The sequence below is a fragment of the Octopus bimaculoides genome, chromosome 18, assembly GCF_046866305.1.
Source record: "Octopus bimaculoides isolate indiv1 chromosome 18, ASM4686630v1, whole genome shotgun sequence".
NCBI lineage: Eukaryota > Metazoa > Mollusca > Cephalopoda > Octopoda > Octopodidae > Octopus > Octopus bimaculoides.
The window spans coordinates 50,570,108-50,595,472 of NC_142945.1; the positions used below are offsets into that span (position 1 = coordinate 50,570,108).

At 32.9% G+C, this 25,365-nt stretch overlaps 2 protein-coding genes and 1 long non-coding RNA gene across 11 annotated transcripts; 1 reads left to right on the top strand and 2 right to left on the bottom strand.

Moving 5' to 3' along the window:
* Nucleotides 1-302: 302 nt before the first annotated feature.
* On the bottom strand, nucleotides 303-6,410 carry LOC149132089 (uncharacterized). 6 transcript variants are annotated; one of them, XM_089366256.1, is made up of 6 exons: nucleotides 6,283-6,356; nucleotides 3,524-3,765; nucleotides 3,193-3,298; nucleotides 1,324-1,408; nucleotides 983-1,006; nucleotides 303-482 (listed from the first exon to the last, which is right to left on the bottom strand). In XM_089366256.1, the coding sequence occupies exons 3-6, from the start codon at nucleotides 3,243-3,245 to the stop codon at nucleotides 423-425; spliced, it is 222 nt and encodes a 73-aa protein (XP_089222382.1). In that variant the 5' UTR covers nucleotides 3,246-3,298; nucleotides 3,524-3,765; nucleotides 6,283-6,356; the 3' UTR covers nucleotides 303-422. The 6 variants fall into 6 exon arrangements, with proteins under 6 accessions (XP_089222382.1, XP_089222380.1, XP_089222383.1 ...); XM_089366254.1 differs by lacking the exon at nucleotides 6,283-6,356 and adding an exon at nucleotides 6,190-6,282; XM_089366257.1 differs by lacking the exon at nucleotides 6,283-6,356 and adding an exon at nucleotides 6,190-6,279 and having other exon boundaries at nucleotides 3,524-3,699.
* Nucleotides 6,411-6,949: 539 nt separating this feature from the next.
* On the bottom strand, nucleotides 6,950-13,583 carry LOC128249931 (uncharacterized). Of its 4 annotated transcripts, none has more exons than XM_089366251.1 (5): nucleotides 13,427-13,583; nucleotides 12,983-13,082; nucleotides 11,804-11,888; nucleotides 10,739-10,786; nucleotides 6,950-9,096 (listed from the first exon to the last, which is right to left on the bottom strand). In XM_089366251.1, the coding sequence occupies exons 1-4, from the start codon at nucleotides 13,527-13,529 to the stop codon at nucleotides 10,766-10,768; spliced, it is 309 nt and encodes a 102-aa protein (XP_089222377.1). In that variant the 5' UTR covers nucleotides 13,530-13,583; the 3' UTR covers nucleotides 6,950-9,096; nucleotides 10,739-10,765. The 4 variants fall into 4 exon arrangements, with proteins under 4 accessions (XP_089222377.1, XP_052830516.1, XP_052830515.1 ...); XM_052974556.2 differs by having other exon boundaries at nucleotides 10,739-10,765; nucleotides 13,427-13,582; XM_052974555.2 differs by having other exon boundaries at nucleotides 9,007-9,711; nucleotides 10,739-10,765; nucleotides 13,427-13,582.
* LOC128249932 (uncharacterized) lies at nucleotides 8,763-12,941 on the top strand. Its single transcript, XR_008266081.1, has 2 exons — nucleotides 8,763-9,023; nucleotides 12,680-12,941. It is a non-coding gene; the product is annotated as an uncharacterized LOC128249932 (long non-coding RNA).
* Nucleotides 13,584-25,365: the final 11,782 nt, after the last annotated feature.

The window sequence follows — 25,365 nt, forward strand, 5'->3', positions numbered from 1 at the left end:
CTTTTCTCGTAAAGCACCTGAGATATTTTATTCAAATTCAATTTCTCCTCTACTTCCTGCTATTTATCTCACCTATGTTTCTTTATATTGAATACATGCTCAGACTACAGACATAAGGATATATTTCCAACAGGTAGAGGATGGAGTATGTGTTAATATTTGTGAGAAAATATCTAAGCTATTATTACCTCAAAAATTATACAAACATTCTACTATTGAATGTGAAACTATTATTTCCAAAATTGTTATCTGCTGATATACTTAGAGTTATAATTTTTCAGAAAGTATAAAACAGAATAGCATTAGATTTCAGCGTTTAATTCCCCATCATTTTTACACCGCATCTCAAATACATATTAATGTAGCACCAATACAAATTACAGAATAACGGAGGTAAATCGGTATTACATCATTATCTTCCTTTAGATTTGCATTAGTATATTAAAGGAAATTACAGTAAGGAATAGTGTTTCCACGGAACTCTGAAAAGAATATAATAAAAATTATATCAACAAGACTATATATACACACATATATTTATATTGAGTGTAACAGGATTTGAAGGTGGTGTTTATCGCAACTGTAATGAGAGTTTTCTCAAAGAAATAACGATTCTGCGGTTTTAACCCAAAGAGGGAAAAACTATACTACTATTTTAACCCAAATGTTTATTATAGTTTAACCTCTATTGTAATATACAGAATATAGTGTATTACGCTGTTACTGACTATTTTTACTAGCAACCAAAAGGCTGTAATTCGAAACAGATGCGGTCATATTGCATAAATGTGTTTGTATCATGGCTATTTTGATTGACCATTTCATTGCAATGCAAGAACGACGAAATATAACAATATTTCACTAGGGCACAATGCAAAAATTCAATTGAAGGAATTTTAGGAAACTTAAGTATATATTCTGTGTGACAATTGTGGATGGTCATCTTAGCCATTGCAGTAAAATATACTCGTGAATCACCTACCTTGTCATTGTTAGAAGTGTTTTTCTGAAAAATTAAACATTGTCATATGTGAATACGAGACGTGTATAAGCGTTGTATGTGCAAGCATACACAGTAATGAGTAATGAGTAATTACTTCAATCACACAAAGCTTATTATAAAAATATAATAAATATACATTTAATCAATTAATTATTAAAGTGAATGTTTTAGTTGTATAAACAAATCTTATCGTGGGAATCTTATTTCAGATATTGATGAAAAGATTTGATGTAATATAAAGAAACAATTCTGCTCTAATGTTTTAAATACAGTTGTTCAGATATCAAATACATGCAACATAGAAATAAGAAGTAACTTACAAAACATTTCCTGACTTCGCTAAAGTAATTTCGACATTCAGGAAACATGTCTGGATGAAAACACTCGTTAAAAACTTTGTGAGCACTGCAGATGGATGTTTTTGTGGAAATTTAGAAAATAAATTATAGGCTATGTAATTACGTGTGCGTTTGTTTGTATATATATATATATATATATATATATATATATATATATATATATATATATATATATATATATATATATATATATATATATATATATATATATATATATATATATATATATATATCTGTGTGTGCATGTGCAAATAATATTTATCCAAGATAGATTAGTTCAATATATTAAATTTTGATGAGAAAATATAATAATGAATATGTCATACAGAATAACTCATTGAGTTAGAAAACAGAGAGATATAAGGGATACAAATTAAATAATTAATTAATCAACATAGCAACCAACAATTAATTGATTTCTCAAATGAGATTGAACTCACGAAGCATTTATGAAAATATACTTTTGCATCATTTTGAATACATTATAAGGAAAATCGTCAGAGCTTTCAGAGCTCGACAATTGCCCGCATATAATTCGAAAACCGTGACGATATATATATATATATATATATATATATATATATATATATATATATATATATATATATATATATATATATATATATATATATATATATATATATATATATATATATATATATATATATATATATATATATATATAAGGAGAGTTCACAAAAAATATATATATACGAAGACAGGTGGTGTAGAAACCAAACAGATGTATTAGTGTAACGCTCGGGAATTGAAAATGTATTTAACATTTCGAGCCTACGCTCTTTCACAGAAAGGAACACAGAAAGAAACAAGGAGAGAAAAGAAAAGCAGAGAAAAAATGTGTGGAGTTGTCAGCTATAAATTCTGCTCTAAAGTTTTAGATATACCGGGTCCTGTACTGGCCAACGCATTACATAATTATTATCAGCTTCAAACACTCCCATTGCTAATTTAACACTGTGATATTGTTCATTATTCAGCATAAATATTGGCTGCCTCACTAAAGAATACAAATCACCAGTTGTCGTCCGTCCAAAGTATTTGCTCATTGGCAAGAATTTCCTACAACAATCCTGAATCGATCTTTAAGCGAAAGCCTCTGAATTACACGGTCTCACCACGCGCTCGTTTTCTGTGGTGTACCCCTACATATTCCTAATAACACAAACAAGCTTGTTTCTTCATAATGCTTGAGAGTTCTTGAAACAAAACTATGTGAACAGTTAATGTCTCTAATGAAACCAGAAAGAGCCATCCATTCTTTTTTCAATGTGACTTCTCGGTTCCTGATACTTTCAGCAATTTTACGTGGCTTTGCATTATTGTCAGTTCACAACTGCACCCTATTAATCTTTGCACAGATCTGTTAACTAAGTATACACAGTTTAGATTGTTGTCAGTTACTTTATTTTGAAATCCGCATCATACGTTCTCTAATTTTCTACTTCTAGTTTTGTTTATATATTATTTTCAAATAAACAGTTTCACTATTATAAATTATTTAGTTATTAATCACTTCGTAAAAAAACGTATTGCGAATAATGAAATTAATTTAAAGTATTTACAGTAAAAATTACATTCGGAAAAACAGAAGTAGAAATCGAATTGTTTTAAACTTTATTTTCGTTCTTGAATTTGGCGAACTACCGTATATATATACACGTATATTTTGATACCGTTTCGAATTTCAAAATAAAACAAAGCACAATTTTAAGAAGGACGGTGACACGGCAGTGACACCGGTGGTAACGTCCTTACATTTTCAAAATTTGATATAGTATATTAATGCAAGGAGATAATTTACGTACATACCGGCAGTCGGGGTCTATGTATTTACGATATTCATAAGTCTCCGGACAACCCATTCTCGCTATATTTTCACATATTTCTTTTATGTTTGTAGCTGATTCACCTACGTCTTGAAAAGTACGTTTATAAATCAAAGCATTGACATAGATATTTTCATTTTATTTGATCTGTTTAAATTGAATCGATAGCGGAAAGTAGAGCAGATGCCGTCTTACTTTACATATTTATGTGTATGTGTGTGTGTATGTGTGTATACATATATATACAAACAGTGTACTTTAGTAAATTGTTTCACTGTACTTCGCTCTACATAAATACTGAAAGACAGAAATACCTTACGAAGTATATACCAGCTCTCTATATTCGAAGTCCAAATCTCACGTGCCTGGAGAAAGCAGCGTGATACCACTTCAGACTTCATTGCGAAGTATAGCCAATGTCACCGAAATTCCAGTAATCAACTTAACGGAGTTGACGAAGACTAAACGACTTCTAGTCTCGCACAGGATGCTGCAGAAGTTTCATGAAAATGTGAAGAGCAGCATAGCAGACCATCAACTGGACAAGAGTATAAATCTGTATGTATGCAGAGACATGTGTGAGTGCGTTAGCTATACATTTACCTACATGTGTATAGATTCATACGGAGAAATGCGCGAATTTATATAAGGATATATGCATACACAAAGAAACGTATACAAACACACACATACGTACGCACAAAACGCCCCCCCCCATATATATATATATATATATATATATATATATATATATATATATATATATATATATATATATATATATATATATGTATATGTATATATACGATAGATGGACAGAGAGACAAAGAGACAGCCATCGGTTCACGCATTGAATTTTCACCGACATCATTATGTATATTTGTATATTTATGAATTATTCCCTTATTGCGTCTTCATATGTGTCTTGGGCCTTCACATGATCACAAATAAATGTTAGTGCGATTTTCTTTATAGCAGATCTAGTTCTTTTCGAGTGCCATCACCATTTTCAAGCCTGCCCGCACGGTTCACGCTTTGAATTGCCACTAATGTTATTATCTATTAATAATATATTTTTTTGCGTGTATATCTATATCTATATCTATATCTATCTATCTATCTATCTATCTATCTATCTATCTATCTATCTATCTATCTATCTATCTATCTATCTATCTATATATATATATATATATATATATATATATATATATATATATATATATACATATATATATACAAACATACATATATACATACATACACACACACACACACACACACACACATATATATATATATATATATATATATATATATATATATGTATACATGTAATAATATAATTATGGAAAATACTGGAAGGACTGGTGCCAAACTTTGGCATCAAGTACTACAGGAATGCCCGCACGGGTCGCTACTGCATGGTGCCAAAGGTGCCGTCCGCTGCATCTCACATAAGAACGAGATACTGCAGCAGCTTCGGTTTCAGAGGACCTCAGCTCTTCAATGCCCTGCCAAAACATTTGAGAGACCTGCTAGACACAGATATGGAGGTCTTCAAGACAAAACTCGACGCTTTACTCTCCACGATACCAGACGAACCAATGGCTCGAAATGAGACACAGTTTAGGGCAGCGATGTCAAATTCTCTTATACACCAGATGTGCCATCAAAACTCTTGATTGAACTATATCAGGTGGAGGAGAAGAGCCATGCACGGAACGTGAAGAGAGCAAAGTATAAAGACAGAAAATCACGGTGGTGCTCCAGCATGACCACAGCCACTTGGCTGAAACCCATAAATAAATAAAAAATATGTATATATGTATGTATTTATGTATGTAAGTTAAATAATCAGGAAATGGAGAAAGCTTTTGAGAGATAAAAGCAAAAGTGGACTTTATTTTTTAATACAAAACATGACATAACATTTCTATGACAAATATTCTTACGGCCGTTTCCATTGCCACTCACCGATAAATGATACTGATAGTAAGTACAGATATTTTATCCCTTAGTCGGTTAGTATAACGGCTAACGCTGTGCGTACCTTATGTATGTATGTATTTATATATATGCATAAATACACATGTTACACACATGCAATTATATATATATATGTATATATATATATATATATATATAAATATATATATATATATATATATATATATATATATATATATATATATATATATATATATATATATATATATATATATATATATATTTATATATGTATATATATATATATATATATATATATATATATATATATATATATATATATATATATATATATTTATATATGTATATATATATATATATATATATATATATATATATATATATATATATATATATATATTGCTGAAGATGGCAATTCTGACTTACCTACCAATATATATTTTTGTGATTAAGAAATTCTGGACTTAGCCATCTCTCCTGCCAGCGTATGCAACCTAAACATATCCTTGCATACCATTACAAGTGATAAAAGGCCATGTAATGCTTAAATAGTTTACTCTTGCCGCAACGATTTTCCACTGACATGTTGAACGAAATCGAAAATACCTCTACATTCGCAACAATAATTCATTTACATACATACATGCACTCATATGCAAACATCTACGTATATACATACATACACACACACACACACACACACACACACACACACACATATATATATATATATATATATATATATATATATATATATATATATATATATATATATATATATATATATATATATATATATATATATATATATATATATATGTTTATATAGATATGTACTTATATGCATATATATCTACATATAGATATATAAGTATTTATATATATGTATGTGCATATGTATATATATATATATGTGTGTGTGTGTGTGTGTGTACTTTTTTGTTGAAATATTGGTCCATCGTAACACAAAGAAATAGGTTTACAAACAAGAATAATGATAACTGGATACCTTGTTAAATTTGGATTTTCAATGAGTGGAGCACAAATATATGTTTGAAGTTATTGTCATATCAATTAGCAAGAGAATAATTGAGACACTTACCAATTAAGAGAAGCAGAATAAACGCAGTAATTTTCATATTGATTTTTCCTTTTTACAGCCGATTCGTTTTGGTACATCAGTCTTAAATGTGTCTTACTTTGTTTTGAAATATAACGCATCAGATGTTGCATCTTGGACGTTTATTTATTATGAACTCTTTAAATATTTATTCTACACGATGAAATATCGTGTTTGCACGTCAGCTATTTAGAATTCATATGTATAAGAAGAAACGCTTCTATAGATTTTGTCTTTTAACATATGTATTAAATAAAACGTTAATGCCCAGCTTGTACCTCCAATGCAAAGGCATACACGAGGTCATACGCACAATACACATTGTTTCATATTATCCATCTTTTTTAGGTTAGGTTCGTGGCCCTGCACGACTTATGCAATTGGTTCTGTTTCTGGATTACCGTTAATGATTAATGACTAAGGAAGATTGATACCTCTCTCAACGAAACCGTATATGGCATGATCGGGCATTCTTTTAGGATATATTACTGATAAATTGATGTTTATTGAATCTATACTCTGAATTTTAGGTTTCTTCGGTTTTTAATACACACACAACTGCTACATATCTGTTTGAAAGGAATCTTTGAGAGGAATGTGACAAAGCCAGTTAGGCTGTTGAAGTGTGTTGAAGTATGTTGAAGTACACACACACACACACACACACACACACACACACACACACACACACACACACACACACACACACACACGCACACACAGACACGCACGTATTTATATGCATATTGGACGTCTATGGAACGATATATCGAACACTTGGTTTAAACGTGCCGATGTTGCACGCTCGCAGCAAAAATCCGCACGTAAGAACATCATTTTTGGCCAGAGTCGGAGAACCTATGCCGGACAGGTACACGGCGCTTACTCTGTAATCGTAGTTGATACCTGTACTAAGTGGCCGGAGGTTTGCAAGTGCGATAAACCAACCACTAACACACCTGTAAATTTCTTATATGAATTCTTTGCGTAATGCACTGACCCTCAAACGCTTGTTTCCGACGACGGAAGGTAGTTCTCTGGGTATGATTTTAAGAACGTCTGTAAAAGGTGGGGGATATGGTCTGAGAAAGATTGTAGTTCCGCCTTGTTGATGAATTTGCTCTGTTAGGGGCAAATATTGCAGATGTTATTGGTATTGTCTATGATGCGGTGGTACTTAATATTGGTGTATTTTTTTCTGTTTAATTGAACTTCTTCCATTGTTATTGTTGTCCGGGCTTTCGACATTGCAACTGTAAATGCGGAAGTAAATTTTTAGATGTGAGCGTGTGGGAGGGTGAATTCGCGTGTGAATATCTGTGTGAATGATTAATCATGTGCCATTAATATTTAGGTCTTGTAATTGCTGTAAAAACCATCATTAGAAAAAGTTATTTGAAATTGATACACTTGTAATAGATGGTGGATATCCAGCAGCAAAATTAATGATTAATCTTGCATCATTTAACAACTAGTGAATTGTTCAATCGATGAACCATTATATATTCTTTCTTCACATTGTGTGAACTATCAACGACTATGTCTACTTCATTACTTCTTCTCTTCATTTGTTGACCGTGTACACATCCTATCCTCTGGAAACACATTCCATTTAAATACATGGGTAACATACGCCTGCTCGTGCTTGTGTATATCTTCGGGTTAACTTAGCAATCTGGTTGTTTCAGTTTGAATGTTCGCATGTGTAATATGTGGAAACAGTTTTTAATCTTCTCACTGGAATTTGTGTTTACTTTTGTATTTCGTATGTGTGTGTGTGTGTGATACTTTGTCGTGTCTTTTATTTCTGACATTACTGCTCTTTGTGATTTATCATGTCTCTCATCAACGAGCGTCTAATAATAATCCGCCGCATTAACAGTAGCGATGTTGATGTTCCTGTTCTAATCTCACATATTAATTGAAAGCTTGAGTGAAATACATCATATTGACACACGTGCCTTATTTGTTTTTTGATTTTGATTCTGTCTGTATATTGCATGCTTATATATATATATATATATATATATATATATATATATATATATGTGTGTGTGTGTGTGTGTGTGTGTGTGTGTGTGTGTGTGTGTGTGTGTGTGTGTGTGTGTGTGTGTACAGAGGGTCAGTAGCGACGCCTGTGCTGTGTTCGTCTGGTCTACATTGATAGGGGATAAATACCCTTAAATTACTCTGTAGATGCCAGACCAGCAAGGGGAAGCGGCTGACTCCACCAGTTCGAAGGTTTTAATGGACCAGGTTCGTGTGTCACATAACTAGCTAAAGGCGATGGCCCCTTGGAGCTAATCAACGGCAGCATTCGTCCCATTTCTCTGGACTGCCATATTAGCTTGGCGATAAGTATTAATACCGAGTACCGCTGCCGGTATATATATATATATATATATATATATATATATATATATATATATATATATACATTTCAGTATTTTCTAACGAGCGGCTGTGCAGTTCTCCAGTTGTATAGTACCAATGAAGGTATTCTTTTAAAGCATATCGAGTTTCTTTCATTATTTATCCTATACTTCGAGCCGATTCCACGAAATATCTTATTTCAGGGTTTCTTTATTGTCATGCCATGTAAAATCTTTGGTACACTTTCTCTCTCATTTCATCCTTTATGTGTATGTTTCTTTTCCAGTTTATGTTTCTAACGACGCATACACATCAACATTGACAAGAGTGGAATTTTGTTAGAAAAACAGGTAGACAATACATTTTATTAAATTATGTCTTTCTCGGTATAAATTTGAGATGTGTAACGAATTACGCAAACGGCTGAAAAGATACAAACGGTGAAAACTTACAATTTTACAAATACGCAGAAGTGAAGTTTCTTCTGTTAGCAACTTTAATAAATGCCACCAATTGAATAAGTTTATATCTTCAAAACTACTACATTCACACAATTATACATATATTTGTATTTTTATATACATACACGTTCATATATATATATATATATATACACAGTCCTTCAACACACACACACATACACACATATATATATATATACACATTCGCGCACACACATACAGTCGCGGCCACATTAAAAGTATTACAATTGGCATAAAAACGCGTTTATCTACCAATAATATTATCACTAACAATATATGAACATTTTCTTGCTTGTGTTTTAACGATTCGATTATTTTGAAAAGTGTCACGTGTAGATATCGATTATTCAAAATTTCAGAACGTGTGAAACTTATATGAAAGAATAATACTCATTTGTTAATATTTTCCCATTACAACACGTTTTAAATATTTAAGCTTGTTCTACAATTGTGAATTACAGAATAACGCATGCATATCATTGTTTCAGCACTGCATTTACTTTTGCATTAATAATTGAACCACGAGTGAATGAAGGAATACTGCTTGTAAGGAGATCTGGAATGAGAATTGAAAAAAAGGATATATATATATATACATGAATAAATCTTGAATCCACGTATATTCAAATTAGTTTGACGTGAATTATACAAGAAACTTTTTGATTATATTCCTCCTTTCATTACCAAATGTGAGATTTAAAAGATCTGTGACGTACTTGCTGATGTTGATTCGGTTTAAAAGCTAGAAAAATTAAGGCTGTACCAGGGTGTCACAGACTAGTGACTTCAATGCGGTGCACTTTTCAGAAGAGACACCGGGTTCAAACTTTCAGTAGGAGATGACTAACTTATTTCTTGCTGTTTCTCTCAGGCGAGGTGTGTTGGTTATGAGGCGAGGCAATCGGTGTTATGTTATAGCTGTTCAATATACAGGACAAATACAAATATTCTTTTCTACTTTAGGCACAAGGCCCGATATTTTTTTGTGGGGGGAGCGGGCCTGCCGATTTGATCGACCTCTGTACGCAATTGATACTTAATTTATCAACCACGAAATGATGAAAGGCAAAATCGACCTCGGCGGGATTTGCACTCAGAACGCAAAGGTCCAATACAAATATTACAATAACTTCCTTCACCTTAACGTAACTCTTCAAGTCTTATCGGAAGGTGTATCACCTTCATTATTAATTTCCCCTTGACAAAATGTTGCGAAACGTACTATGAATTTAACGTCTGCATATTAATGAGATTTCGAATTCCTTATTTTAGAGGTATCTTAGTTATTTATATAATAATATCAAAATAATTATGTAATTAGTAATAAGTGTATTGATATTGTAATATTCCCGTAGTCTTTAACTCGTAAAGATCCCATGTTATTGGACCGCTATGTAATAATAAATTTTTTTAAATGTTTGAATCCGTGTTGCTATGATGTTATTTTAATAATGTCAAAAGCATTCTGTATTTATATTTATAATAATATTCCTGAAGAAAGTACTGAAGTGAAATGGAATTCGGTCATAGATATTACACTATAAAGAGGTTGCTGGAGGAATTGTTAGAATGAAATCACTTACCTTAACGCTGGAAGGCTTGCCTAGGTTCTAAAAAGAAATAACATATATCTTGAAAAATAAAGAATTTTACAAACCTGAACTTAATCTATCTACCCCCCCCCCACATACACATATATATATATATATATTTATGTATGTATTTATATGTATTTATGTATATTCTAAGGAGGTGGATATAAAGTTTATGATGCTAGATCTCTTAAGAGAAAAATGCAACTATATTAGGTCTTATACTACCTGTAATTCTAGCTCCAGCAATATTGTAGATTCAATAGGAATGCATGAAAACATATGCGGCGCTGCTTTTTTGAAAACTATACCTGGAAAATCGATTCTCAGGAATGGCACTAATACTAGAGAGTTATGTTTGCTAAAATTTAATTTTTCGTTTAATTTTGAATAGTCTCTTTCTCTTTACAGACAATTAGTTAGGAGGGAGTTCATAAAATGTATTTAATGAATTAACGAACTTCATTGAATTTCCTAGTGATACATGAGCTTTATAAAAATGGAAGCCTTCTGGCGGCGTTTCGAAATATACACTACACCAGTCACAACCACAAATAACGAAGCGTTTTGTAGTGACGCCTGGAGCTTTAATTGAAGCCTTTTGTTCGACTTAAAAATTAAGTGTAGTAAATTATCTTGTTTCCGTGTTAAATAAAGCTCACATATATACTTCACAGCAGTTATTGTCTGTTCACGAATTTTCATTCACATCTAGATGTATCGATTCGACTCATGATGATAGAAAACATTCTGAAGTGTTTTCTGCTATCAACGTCAGCAGTATTATCTAAAACTTGTATGTATGGTATATTGTTTCTGTATTGAAAAGTTAATAGCGATGCAAAAGGATGTCAGTGCTGTCAGGATTAATTAAATAGTACAGACTGTTTATTTTTCCTACGCATACCTCGCAAACAAATTTAAAATATATCACGAGGATAAAAGTTAAAAGTGATCATTGGTCAAAATTCAAAGATATTTCAAGGCGAATTCTAAGTCTGAACGGCAAAATACTTCGAGAAATTCTATCAATTTTGTAATGACAAGATAACTTACGACGCATCTATGATGGCCTTCAAACACTCTATAGCAATAAGGTGTGACGTAATAATAAAAGCATTCCAGAAAACTTTTGTAACCGCTGGAAAAGAAAGTTAATGAGGAAATTCATTTGCAAGTTAGCCACCGAAATATACAGAACACGGATACGCGCACAAAATGCACACGCAGATAAATACATGAATATACGTGCATATATATATATATATATATATATATATATATATGGGCACAGATATATACATAAATGTGTGTACGAAGGGTACAAAAAAGGAGCCGGAAGTGTTTTCTGTGGGAAGAGTCCGTTGTATTTAAGGTCGCTGGAAGCCACTTCATGCGTCCACCGGTAGAGTAGAGTCGTTCTACCATGTGGTGCGTCTTTGTTTTACAGTCTCGCCCCTGTTCGGCGATTTTGAGATGGCTAAAGGAAAGAAAAGCTTGCTTCCGTGACCATATTTCGAAGGTCATCACTGGTGACGAAAGGTGATGCTAAGGAATTCACAGTTGATGAAGAGGTGAAGAAAAAAGTAGATGGGGCGTTAAAGCGTATAATTTCCTACGAGTTCCACCAATGCTTCGATTTGTGGAAAACACTATTTTATATTGAGAATATGTTGTCTATTGACTTTTTATACATGCTAGGCCACTAGTAGTGAAATTTCCACCCCCCCAAAAAAAACAAAAAAAATCACTACCATCTATATATTTTACGTATATATATGTATATCTATAAATTAGATTATGTAAAGGCTTTCAGTTGAGCCATACCTTTCTTAAGTTAGCTGCATTGCTTCAGCTTTCGCATGATATATTGTGGTACAGCTGTGGTTGCGTAATGGAAGTCTGACCTCAATTTTATGTCTTGTGTTACAGTCTTTCCCTTCTCGACAGTCCAGATCTCATCTCTACATCTATTGCGTCTACTGGAAACTCATTGACGAGATCGACGATTGGCAACATTCGAAGAAGCATCGGAAGCTGCGCAAATAAGCAAAAACAGTCTTCACCGATGGATCAAGCTATTTGTGGCCCGTTAGAAGAGGTGCATTGAAAAGCAAGAAAATTATGCCGATAAATACCATTCGATTCTTTGTAATAAATTATAGAAACAAGATTTTATTTAGAAGTTGATAAATTTAGTTGTTATATTAATACTAGTATTTATATGGAACATACTTGCAGTTGCCACTCTTTCTTTTATAGGCATCAAACTCTTTGGGGCACACGGTTTCTGCTACGCCTTCGCATGCTGTGTCCCAGCCACCGGTTACAACACCTAAAACGTGAAAAATTCCTACTTTATTCTTAAATGCTTCACAATAGGGAAATATTACATTGTTAAATACAACTCTGACGAAATAATATGAAGATGATTTACTGCTATTTCCAGTAAATATTAGTACATTGTTGTACCACTATCCTACGTTTATATATATCTGTGTGTGTGTGTGTGTGTGCGTGTGTGCGTGTGCGTGTGTATGTGTGTGTGTGTATTTTTGCGCATAATGAAGATGTGAGGAATGGGCAGATAAACTATTAACATATGTATATCAGAATAGATTTCTAGATAAATTAATAGATAACCAATTAGGTAATGTAATTATCAAAATATCTACTTACCAAATATAAGAAGCAAAATATATATGAAGAATGCTATCAAGGTTTTGTCGCCCCTCATATTCCACGTCTGATCATGTATATGTGAATACGTCACATACAACATAATTTATATTATGTACTACACATTGATGTAACACCTGCATTTCCTAGAAGAACACTATGTATAAATTTCATTTATGTTATTTTCCCTGCTTTTGTTTTAATTATTTGACAATTCATATTTTTATGTCTGACAAGTTTTATGTGTATGGAATGATATATTTCAATCACCGTGTATAAATTTTTGCAAGGCCTGCGACAATTTCATACTCTCTAAATGCACAAAGCATAGAACTTTGGTAGATGTACCTATTCAAAGGAACGATTTAGTAATATGACAGTATATTATAGTTGAGATACACGAAATTTCAAAAATACATTCAATTTCATGTAATTCAATAAACAGATACGACCAAACCGACGTTACTTAGTACACATTATTTATGATAATAATAATAATAATGATAATAATAATAATAATGATAATAATAATAATAATAATAATAATAATAATAATAATAATAATAATAATAATAATAATAATAATAATAATAATAATAATAATAAATAAATAAATAAACAGAGGGGTTTATCATAGCAGCCCAAGATCAATATCAGAAACAGAGGGGTTTATCATAGCCGCCCAAGATCAATGCCTACCTACACAGAACTACCAGGCCAACATGTTAAAGAACGGCAGCTCCCCATTATGTCGTATATGCCAACAACAAAATGAGACCATCGATCATGTTGTCTCCATGTGCAGTTTGCTTGCGCCTACAGAGTATCTCAACAGGCATGATAGAGCTGCACAATACATTCACTGGGTAATTTGCAAAAACCTGGACTTGCCCCATAATAAAAACTGGTGGGAACACAAACCACCCTCAGTACTTGAAACTGATCACATCGCACTCCTCTGAAACTTCACCATTCAAACTGACAGGAAGATAAATGCAAATAGGCCAGACATCATACTGAAAGACTTCAGACAAAAATCATGCCTCCTCATTGATATGACTATCCCAATCGATATAAACGTATCGGTCAAGACCTACCAAAAACTGAGCAAATATAAAGATCTTGAAATAGAAATTAGCAGAATGTGGAATCTGAAGACGAAATCAATACCTATTGCCATAGGTGCCCTGGGAATGACAGCGAAACGGGCTGATTACTACTTAGCTCAGATACCAGCAAACCCCAAAATGGCTGAAGTTCAAAAGATAGTGCTCATGGGAACTGCCCATATCCTACATAAAATACTGTCTATATGATCTCAAATTTTAAAACAAACACACAAGTTTCTTATGGTTTCTTAAACATTCACTAGAACAACACTGTACAAATCCAAATATATGGTGCCCTAGGCATAACACCTACATGAACTTCTAACTTGTTGTCTCTTGAGGTCTCTGGGTGAGATATGGATCCAACTTGTACAAATGCTAAGCAAAAGTCAAACATAAAATAATAATAATAATAATAATAATAATAATAATAATAATAATAATAATAATAATAATAATAATAATAATAATAATAATAATAATAATAAGGAATAGCACCGGGCTGAATAACAACATGGATGTGCTACACCGGGCTCCCTATACAAAAACATATCTAATCCAATAACATCGATGGAATTAGCCAAAAGAACCGGTGGAAGATTTGAAGGAAGCGGTCTTTTAACGAAGATAATTTTTTTAAAATATTTTTTATTTTTAAAAATGAAATTTTACTGCCATACAAAGCACAGGACCTCCTATGCACGATGTCTCAATGAAACACGTGCGATCACACACGCAAAACCAACACCGGAAAGTTTACAAACTATATAAAAAAAAAGAAATGGAACAAAATAGTAAGTACATATATTGAATAATTACGCATACACTTGAACGTGTACACAATGATATATACGTTTTGATACCCATAGAACTACACATGCATCTTAATGTTTACAGAACTACGTAAAAATCACAGGACACACTTACGGATACGAAAACACATATCACAAACGAAGCAAAACCAAAACTTTTTTTCTTTCTTCTTTGTTTATTTTCATTTTGTGAACAAATACAGACAGTGAACCATTCATAAGTTTAAAACGCCACACACACACAAAAATACACTATGCCTGGAGATAAATCTATCAACAAAAAAAAATACAGATGAATACCGATCTGCTAGCCTTAAAAAACTACGCTACGAGCAATGTTTACATGCTGAGAACTCGGTGACGGTGTTGTCTCAAAAAACTGACCCTAAACAGACAAATCCGTCCCCGAATGTCAACGCCAAAGCTCGTCATGCCTCAATGATAACAAGGCAGATCACAAACCAGAGTGGTTATCGACCGAATCACAAAGGGCCACTCACTCGAAATAGATCTGCTAGCCTTAAGAAGCTACGTCACGAAAGCTCGGAGACGGTGTTGTCTCAAAAAACTTACCCTAAACAGACAGATCCGTCCCCTAGCGTCAACGTCGAAGCTTGTTATGCCTCACTGTTAATAAAACAAAATATAAACCGCAATGGTCATAGACCGGATTATAAAGGACCACTTACTCGGATAATGAACCAGATCCGAGACGAGAAATCTGCTACTGGTTCAAATCTTCCCGACACACAGGAGCTGGAAGTACCCCACAACCGGAATATTCCAACAGATGGCCATCCATGCTCGTCATCAAATAACCAAAAGATAAAGAATGAAAAATGGTCTAGGGAAGATAATAAAGAAGTTCTTAGAGCCTTCTACCGTGCCATATATTTCCCTACAGATAAATCTAATACTGTACAAACCTACTTAAACTGGAGACAGAAACACCTTGCAGTAAGACCCTACATAGACAGTAATAAACTTGCCAACGTCAGAAGAAACATTATAAAAAAAAAATTACTAACTGAAATAGAGATTGACCAAATTAAGCAAGCAGTAAAGGATAAAAAGAATGAAACTGCAGCTAAAGAAGATACTACAGAGGAAATAATTATAAACCAGCCCAAGGCTGATGAAAATACAGTAATAATTGAAAGAGTTAAGGTAACTGATAGGCAAAATAAAATACTCTCTGAACCAACCATAAACACTAAGGCAGGTGAAAATCAAATAGATGAAGGAAGTCATACAGAAATCGACGCAACAGAACTACATGATCTAAAAAATCAAATCATGATTGAATGGCTGAAAATTAAAGAAACTAGTATGAATGAACGCGACACTCTCCCCAAAATTCGCAATTCTAACCAAAACCTGAAAATAATTGGTAAAATCCGCCTTGCACTTAAGGATATAATTTCAGCTAATGATGTTGATATTACAGATCTCAACCACCTGTACTATGCATCCGCAAGAATCTCAACGATTCTATGTGGTGAAAAGATTAGAAAAAGACAACACTCCCACAAAAAGCCTTCTTGGCAAGAACGCATTCAACACCAAATTAAGCTGCTTAGATCTGACATAGAATGTTTGAAAAACCTTAAATTTGACAAGAGTATCAAACCTACAAAGACCCATAAACTAAAGAAAAAATATAATATGAAAACCATAGTTGACATTGATGCCACCATAGAAACCATCAAGCAAAAGGTATGTGCTAAAGCTGCCCGCATAGCAAGGTATGAAAAGCGTGTTAGATTCTTCCGAGATAATAACATGTTCAACAATAACCCCAAAAATTTCTACAGGAAGATAGGGAAAACACCAGTAACAATAAAGTCTGTCCCATCAAAAGAAGAAGTGCAAGAATTTTGGAATAAAATCTGGGCAGAAGATAAAACACACAATGAAAAGGCCCCTTGGATTGATAGAATAGCTACAGACCTAGACTCCTTAGAGGAGCAAAAGTGGGAGGGGGTCAGGGTAGAAGATATAAGATCTGCTCTCAGGAGGTCAAGCAAATGGAAGTCTCCAGGAAAGGATAAAATTCCTAACTTCTGGTTGAATGCCTTCCCAGAAAGCCATGAACTGCTAACAAAACTTTACAACGATGTTTTGCAAAATCCTAGTTTGATGCCCTCTTGGCTAGTTAATGGTTTAACATTCCTGCTTCCAAAAAATGAGGAAACAAACGAACCAAAAAATTATCGCCCCATAACCTGCTTAACAACAATGTATAAGACGCTAACATCTGTCCTAACCGAGTACACCTATAGTTTTTTAATAGAAAGTAGCATATTCCCTAATGAGCAAAAGGGATGTAAACGTGGATCTTATGGTTGTAAAGATCAGCTACTCATCAATAAGATGATCTTAGAAGATTGTCACAAGCGACACAAAAACTTGTCAATAGCCTGGATAGACTATAAAAAGGCCTTTGATAGCCTACCACATAGCTGGATTAGGAAATGTCTGGAAATGTATAAAATAGCTCCTACTCTGCGAAACTTTTTATCTGTAAGTATGAGATCATGGAGAACCACACTGATGTTGAACAATGACAATGAATCTCTAAATGCTGGAGATGTAAGAATTTCATGTGGCATTTTCCAGGGTGACTCACTATCACCACTCCTCTTCTGTCTAGCCCTAATACCGCTCTCAAAATTGCTCAATGATGCACAGTATGGTTATAAAATATTTGATAAAAATATAAATCATCTCATTTACATGGATGATTTAAAGCTCTTTGCAAAAAATGACCAACAACTCAAAGGCCTACTAGCGATTGTTAAACAATTCAGTGATGACATCAGGATGCAATTTGGCCTTGATAAATGTGCAAAAGCTATCTTTATCAAAGGAAAAATGACAAACACATCTAATGTGAACCTTGACCAGCAAAATGTCATAAAAGAGTTAGAACCAGCGGAGAGCTACAAATACCTAGGGGTAATTGAAGGGGACAATATCAAGCACTCAGTGATGAGGGAAAGGATCAGAAGAGAATGTTATCGCAGGGTGAGAGCAATACTGAAGACAGAGCTGAACGCGAGAAACAGGATCGAAGCGATCAATGCTCTAGCCATACCAGTCGTGACTTACAGTTTCAACATCGTTAACTGGTCAATTACTGAAATATGTAATGTTGACAGAAAAATACGAAAACTGTTGACAATGCATAGAATGCACCACCCTAAGGCAGATATAGAACGTCTTTATCTGCCAAGAAAAGAGGGAGGTCGAGGACTACTACAGCTGGCATTATCAATGAAGGTAGCCACAATTGGCCTAGACACCTATATGAAAAACTCTGAGGACTGGATGCTAAAACTTGTCTTAAAATATGAAAGCAAGAAAGCATCTTACTCAGTAACAAAACAGGCAAAGGAATATCTAAGTGAATTCCAATTGCAACAAATTCAAGAATTAGACGAACTAGAAACACCTACAGAAAAAGCTAAGCGCTTGAAAACCCGTGCTAAAATTGCTGCCTTAGCTATTATGACTGAAAAATGGCATGGAAAACCTCTCAATGGCAAATACCCAAAGAGAGCGAATAATGCAGATATTGACAAAGCCCTTACCCACCAATGGTTAATGGCCTCTGGATTGAAATCAGAAACAGAGGGGTTTATCATAGCAGCCCAAGATCAATGCCTACCTACAAAGAACTACCAGGCCAACATATTAAAGAACGGCAGCTCCCCATTATGTCGTATATGCCAACAACAAAATGAGACCATCGATCATGTTGTCTCCATGTGCAGTCTGCTTGCGCCTACAGAGTATCTCAACAGGCATGATAGAGCTGCACAATATATTCACTGGGTAATATGCAAAAACCTGGACTTGCCCCATGATAAAAACTGGTGGGAACACAAACCACCCCCAGTACTTGAAAATGATCACATTGCACTCCTCTGGAACTTCACCATTCAAACTGACAGAAAGATAGACGCAAATAGGCCAGACATCATACTGAAAGACTTCAGACAAAAATCATGCCTCCTCATTGATATGACTGTCCCAATTGATATAAACGTATCTGTCAAGACCTACCAAAAACTGAGCAAATATAAAGATCTTGAAATAGAAATTAGCAAAATGTGGAATCTGAAGACGAAAACAATACCTATTGTCATAGGTGCCCTGGGAATGACAGCGAAACGGGCTGATTACTACCTAGCTCAGATACCAGGAAACCCCAAAATGGCTGAAGTCCAAAAGATAGTGCTCATGGGAACTGCCCATATCCTACGTAAAATACTGTCTATGTGATCTCAAATTTTAAAGCAAACATAATTTTCTTATGGTTTCTTAAACATTCACTTGAACAAAACTGTACAAATCCAAATATATGGTACCCTAGGCATAACACCTACATGAACTTCTAACTTGTTGTCTCTTGAGGTCTCTGGGTGAGACTTGGATCCAACTTGTACAAATGCAAAACAAAAGTCAAACATAAAATAATAATAATAATAATAATAATAATAAGAAGAAGAAGAAGAAGAAGAAGAAGAAGAAGAAGAAGAAGAAGAAGAAGAAGAAGAAGAATAGTAATAATAAAAAATAACCCTGGTGTAGTACAATGCAATGGCTCTCATGGCATCTCATCTTAACTGATTGGAAGTGTTATCATGTACATTGTTTTGTCTTGCTATAAAAGATGCACTACGGCGAATATTCTGCTTAATACTACAGATTTGGCTGCCAGTTGTTTTACCTTAACCAGTTGAGCATGTCCCTTATATATTCATATATATATATATATATATATATATATATATATATATATATATATATATATATATATATATATATATATATATATATATATATATATATATATATATATATATATATATATATATATATATATGTATGTATGTATGTATGTATCTCAGTGCATAGACTACCATGTTTATACCTCGTTCAGCTCATAGATTTCTCATTGCTATATACAAACATACATACAATCATACATATATATATATATATATATATATATATATATATATATATATAATGTATATATGCACACACATACGCACATGCACACGCATTTATGCGTATATATATATATATATATATATATATATATATATATATATATACCTACGTAGCTATCTCACTCTGTCAGTCTGCTTCTCACTTCATATAAATATATTTGTGTGTGTGTATGTGTGCGTGTATTTATGGTCGAATGGAGAATCAAATAAAATACGTGTAAATGAACACAGATACCAGGTTTATGCATATATAAACTAAATTTGAGATAATATGATTGATAATATTATCTAATTATAGATCTATCCTCTTACTAAATGTTGGAAGCAAAAACAAAATGTTGAATTTTCCGTCATCTTTTCTCATATTCCACAACCTATATTACAGATGTCGCCTACACAAATATCTTTCTTGCACACTTCTAAATAATGTAACACATGTTTTGCCTAACTTCACACTATGTGTTATCTTAATTTATTTGTCTTTTTAATGTCACTGTTGTTGATATCTTATATCTTATATGGTACATCCGACATTTTAAATATATGTATAAATTGATCTATGTGAATTGCAAAAAAGATATATTTCATATTTCATATAATCTATCATGAAATTCGTGTGATAAGCACTGCAACGATTACATGGCCGTTAAAGGCATAAAGGAGAGAATAATCTCTGCGGTTTCTGTTGGGAGAGCAACCGATTACATTTTTTTTCTTTCCAGTAGAGCGATTAGAATTGTTTTCTATAGATGATTGGTTCGTGTGGTCTGTTATCCCCATTGAAGGAATGGTGATGAAGAGACATGTTAAATATGAAACTGAAATATGACGTATTATTTTTAATGTAACTCGGAAACGATTACTATTTCTACTACGATAGTACTGTTTGTAAACTATATTGTAGTTGATAGGACATCTGATAAGTACTTCTAAAATCTGTTCATAGATTGTCATATGTGAAAGATGAATTTGTAATTGAGACAATATGTGCCAATCTATAAAATAATGAATAGTAAAGCTAAAATATTAAGTAAATATATTCATGTAAGCGCATTTCAAAGTAATATAAGGAAACATAAATATTCTGATTGATATTAAAATCTTTATTTTCAATTATTAGTCACCATTTGGTATTGAAAGTTAAAATTATGGGAAACTTGCAAAACAAATATATACGTTTAAGTTTCAGATGCTTAATAATTCCAGGTATTGATATATTTCAAACGTTCAAGACCGAACCATCAAAAATACTAAGTTAATAACGCATGCACATTATCATTGCAACCATGTATCTATATTCATTAATGAAACCACACATGCAGAAAGAACAACCGGTATGTAAAAGGTCACCTGTAAAATGAATAGGAAAAAATGTTAAACATAAACATTGAAAGTAGTGTCATGTGAATTACAGAAGTATGTCGATGTGTATATATTTCTATTTATCAACATTTTTTGTGTTGCACAGTATTTCGCCGCGGATATTTTAGGTTTGTTGAAGGAATGAGCGACGAACATAAACTACTAAAATGGACCACCAGAAAGATGCCGATGGTGTCAATGACCAGTCTGCACTGATTTAGATTTAAATGAAAACAGAAAGAGAATTATTGCGTAGGTAAAAGTTGAGTCTGTGCTACTCTTCTCATGAAATGATAGGGACTATATTGCTTAGGACTTTTGGCTACTGAATATATATGAAGGTTAACAAATTTACGATGAATGAAATCACATTCAGGAGACCTTTTTTTTTCTACCTTATACAGTACCAGATCTCTCTATGCAGGGTAAAAATATTTTAATAGGTAGTTCATCTCCTTTCTATATCGATAAATGTGTTAGCATTATTAATGTATTTTTATCGTAGTGATATTCAATTTCTCATATTCAAATTATTTTGGCAGAACTATCATAATAGTCTATCAATTACAAATGGATATATTAAAATAAATTATATTACTACAGTAATCCCTCATAATATCGTGGTTCACCAATCAGAGTTTATTCTTTTAAGATAACGTCGATTCCTCCATGGTGTTGTTTTGCATTTATAATAAAATAAATATGTGCAGATTACAAAAGAAAAAAATTAATATACAGTACTGTACTGTTTTTAACTATCTTCATGTTTTGGAACATAACCCTGCGATAGTCGAGGGATTGCTGTCCTCCAATTATTGACAAAGCTGTTACACCGCGATGTCATTACTGATGAATATGTGAGAGATCTGCATTCGAGTGAGTGAGTATTGAAAAACACTATTGTAATTAAGATTGTAATAAATTGTTTTACATGCGAATACTGGAGTAGATTGGAAATAGAATCAGAGAAAATACAATAATTACTTATGAATGTCTTAACATGAAATCACGTACCTTGTCTGGACTTCCATTATACTGAAAGCAAAAAGTGTCATGAATGTGAGAGTGTCACAACAGGGAATTCAATTTATCTGCACAGATATATCTTAATTACGATGATATGTTTTCCATCTTACAACGATCGTTATATAAAATATCATCATTATATATTTGAGTGATCAGTAATAACTGAAGCGAAGAACTAATCTTTGTCGTTACCTGTGTGTTTTAATAATAGTAGTTGATTAAATGCGATGGAATAAAAGTATCACAGATTGTTGGCATTATTTTACCGATTTGCTGACCATTATTTCGAAGCACAGGAATAATCTGAGTATTGCTAAAATGAATTATTAAATTACTTTCCGATCGTCAGTTTATAGAAACTAAATTTCAGCGAAATACTATCGTTGAATTATATTTAGTAAAACTAATAAAATACATTTTTTTGATTTAGACTCTGTCCTCCCAATAAAATGAAAATTATAAAAAGTTATCCTATAGCATTGTTGTTGTAATTACGTTACACACCACATAAATCTTCGACACACTCTAATAGCTACTGAATCATTTTGTAAATTCTGCAGTATAATATACTACAAAATGATTCAATGCAAAATGGAAATTTGAAATATTTTTGAATTCGTTATGACGATATATATTTGATTACGTACCATGTTTATGGAACATATGGCTTCTTTTCTCCTCGTGTTTATAACTATACAGACGATATCGAAAGGTTGGCTGTCTATTTATGATGCTTTTATTCTCATTCATGTCTGTCGGTTGCAATCGTTCTCCGTATCAATCATAATCTTATATTTTTGGTAACAACAGTATACATTCAGAAGCTATATGTCAGATATTACTGCTATATAAAATGCAATTATAATAGTATCATGTTAATGCGTGCGACTGCTATATTCCCCAATTAAACACCAAGCTCCTTGCTTCCAATGTCATTTCACAGACAATTTTTAGATACGATAGAAACGTATTTTTCCGAAGGGAAGCATTACTTCGAGGGAGGTCAAATTTAATTTACAGTAGTATTAAATACAATTACAATAATAGTTACAATTAACTTACGCGACACGAGTGAACCACTTTAAATAGGTTGTAACAATCCGGTGCAATTTTATTTTCCAAACATATCAATAAGTTTTTGTAGTTCCTGGAAAAACCAAATATCTTTGGGAACATCATTTAAAACACGAACATACAATTTCTACGTGTAAACTAAATGAACTATACAGAAACTAAATTCTATTGAATATATATGAATTATAAGACGTGAATATCTCTACTCATGCTATAGCACGCATAGATACACACACAAACTCTCGCTCTCTTTATCTCTCTCCCACTCAAACGCTCAAACGCACTCACACACAAATGTACACGCACCACATACTTATTCGTATGTAAGCATATATATATATATATATATATATATATATATATATATATATATATATATATATATATATATATATATATATATACTCACACCTGCAGTTTTGCTTCTTTTCCACATAAAGTTTTAATTCACCATCGCAAATTTTCTCTGCTATATGTGTACAACTCTGCCAATTGGGCGCAGTCACTCTATCTGGAATGTAAAAATAAAATCACTTTTTCTTTTTGTCTATGCCTCTGAACATTTCCATAACCGTAGTAAACTATTTCACAAATTAAATTCATGTATTTAACCATTATACACACAAAAAAACCGATATCGTGGAAACGGAAGTAGAAGCAGGTGAAGTGCTTGGTTCCATTTATTTTTGGTGATTTGTTTTGATTTTTTGAAAATAGAAGTTATATTTTTTATGCTCGTTCCAATATCTTGTACAAAATCGACAACGGTTTGATCCAGTCGGATATCCTTAGTATTATAGCTATACAGGCCGTTTTATCAATGACACGCTCTTAATGACATCTAAGCCATAACTCTGTTACAGTTATTTACAATTGCGCTTCAATAATCAACGGGAATTTTCTACATTGCTTTTACTGTTTCATAGTGTGACGCAAATGAACGGAACAATTGCATAGTTAGAATTTATAGCCATAAATTTTGCATGTCAGGTGTCTCGTAAAGATTTGAAGTTTCGGTCTTTTTGAGGGGAATGGGAGAATATTTTTAATGCGGTTTGTACGATTTTGAGAATTTCATGCCACAATGGGTGTTGTTTTAAAAAGCATTCTCTGTATGGCATTTAGGTATGCAACTAAATGTATGCATTGTGAATAAGTTATGATAATCTGAAATCTTGATAAACCGAAATTAGTTAATCTTGATAAACCGATTTAAACAGCATCTAAATCTGGTTGCAGAAATCTCAATTAAATCAGCTGGTATAAATCAAAATGACAGAATATACGTCAATATCTGTTAAACCACAACTCAATCGGGAGCGCGTGCTTCCGTTGTTCTGCAAAAAAAATGTATATGCCTGCACTTCCTAAGATTATAAGATTTGGATTTAAGCAGCGTGTTCCAATTATTGGATCAAAGAAATATACGGTGTTATTCTCCTCCGCAGATGCTGCGTTACTTAGATCCATTAACATATGGGTTAGATTTATCCACGATTCTCAGCTTGATTGTATCTGTTGTGTAGTTGGTCTTC

What these genes read in the sequence shown, in the direction of transcription:
- LOC128249931 (XM_052974555.2), bottom strand. Translation starts at nt 13,529, where the DNA reads ATGTTGTATGTGACGTATTCACATATACATGATCAGACGTGGAATATG. An exon ending in AAGGCCATCATAGATGCGTC is followed by an intron (nt 10,766 to 11,803) that starts GTAAGTTATCTT and finishes ATTTCTTTTTAG; the next exon opens with AACCTAGGCAAGCCTTCCAG. An exon ending in GCAAGCCTTCCAGCGTTAAG is followed by an intron (nt 9,712 to 10,738) that starts GTAAGTGATTTC and finishes TTCTCATTCCAG; the next exon opens with ATCTCCTTACAAGCAGTATT.
- LOC149132089 (XM_089366252.1), bottom strand. Translation starts at nt 6,319, where the DNA reads ATGAAAATTACTGCGTTTATTCTGCTTCTCTTAATTG. An exon ending in TATTCTGCTTCTCTTAATTG is followed by an intron (nt 3,299 to 6,282) that starts GTAAGTGTCTCA and finishes GTACTTTTCAAG; the next exon opens with ACGTAGGTGAATCAGCTACA. An exon ending in ACACTTCTAACAATGACAAG is followed by an intron (nt 483 to 982) that starts GTAGGTGATTCA and finishes TATTCTTTTCAG; the next exon opens with AGTTCCGTGGAAACACTATT.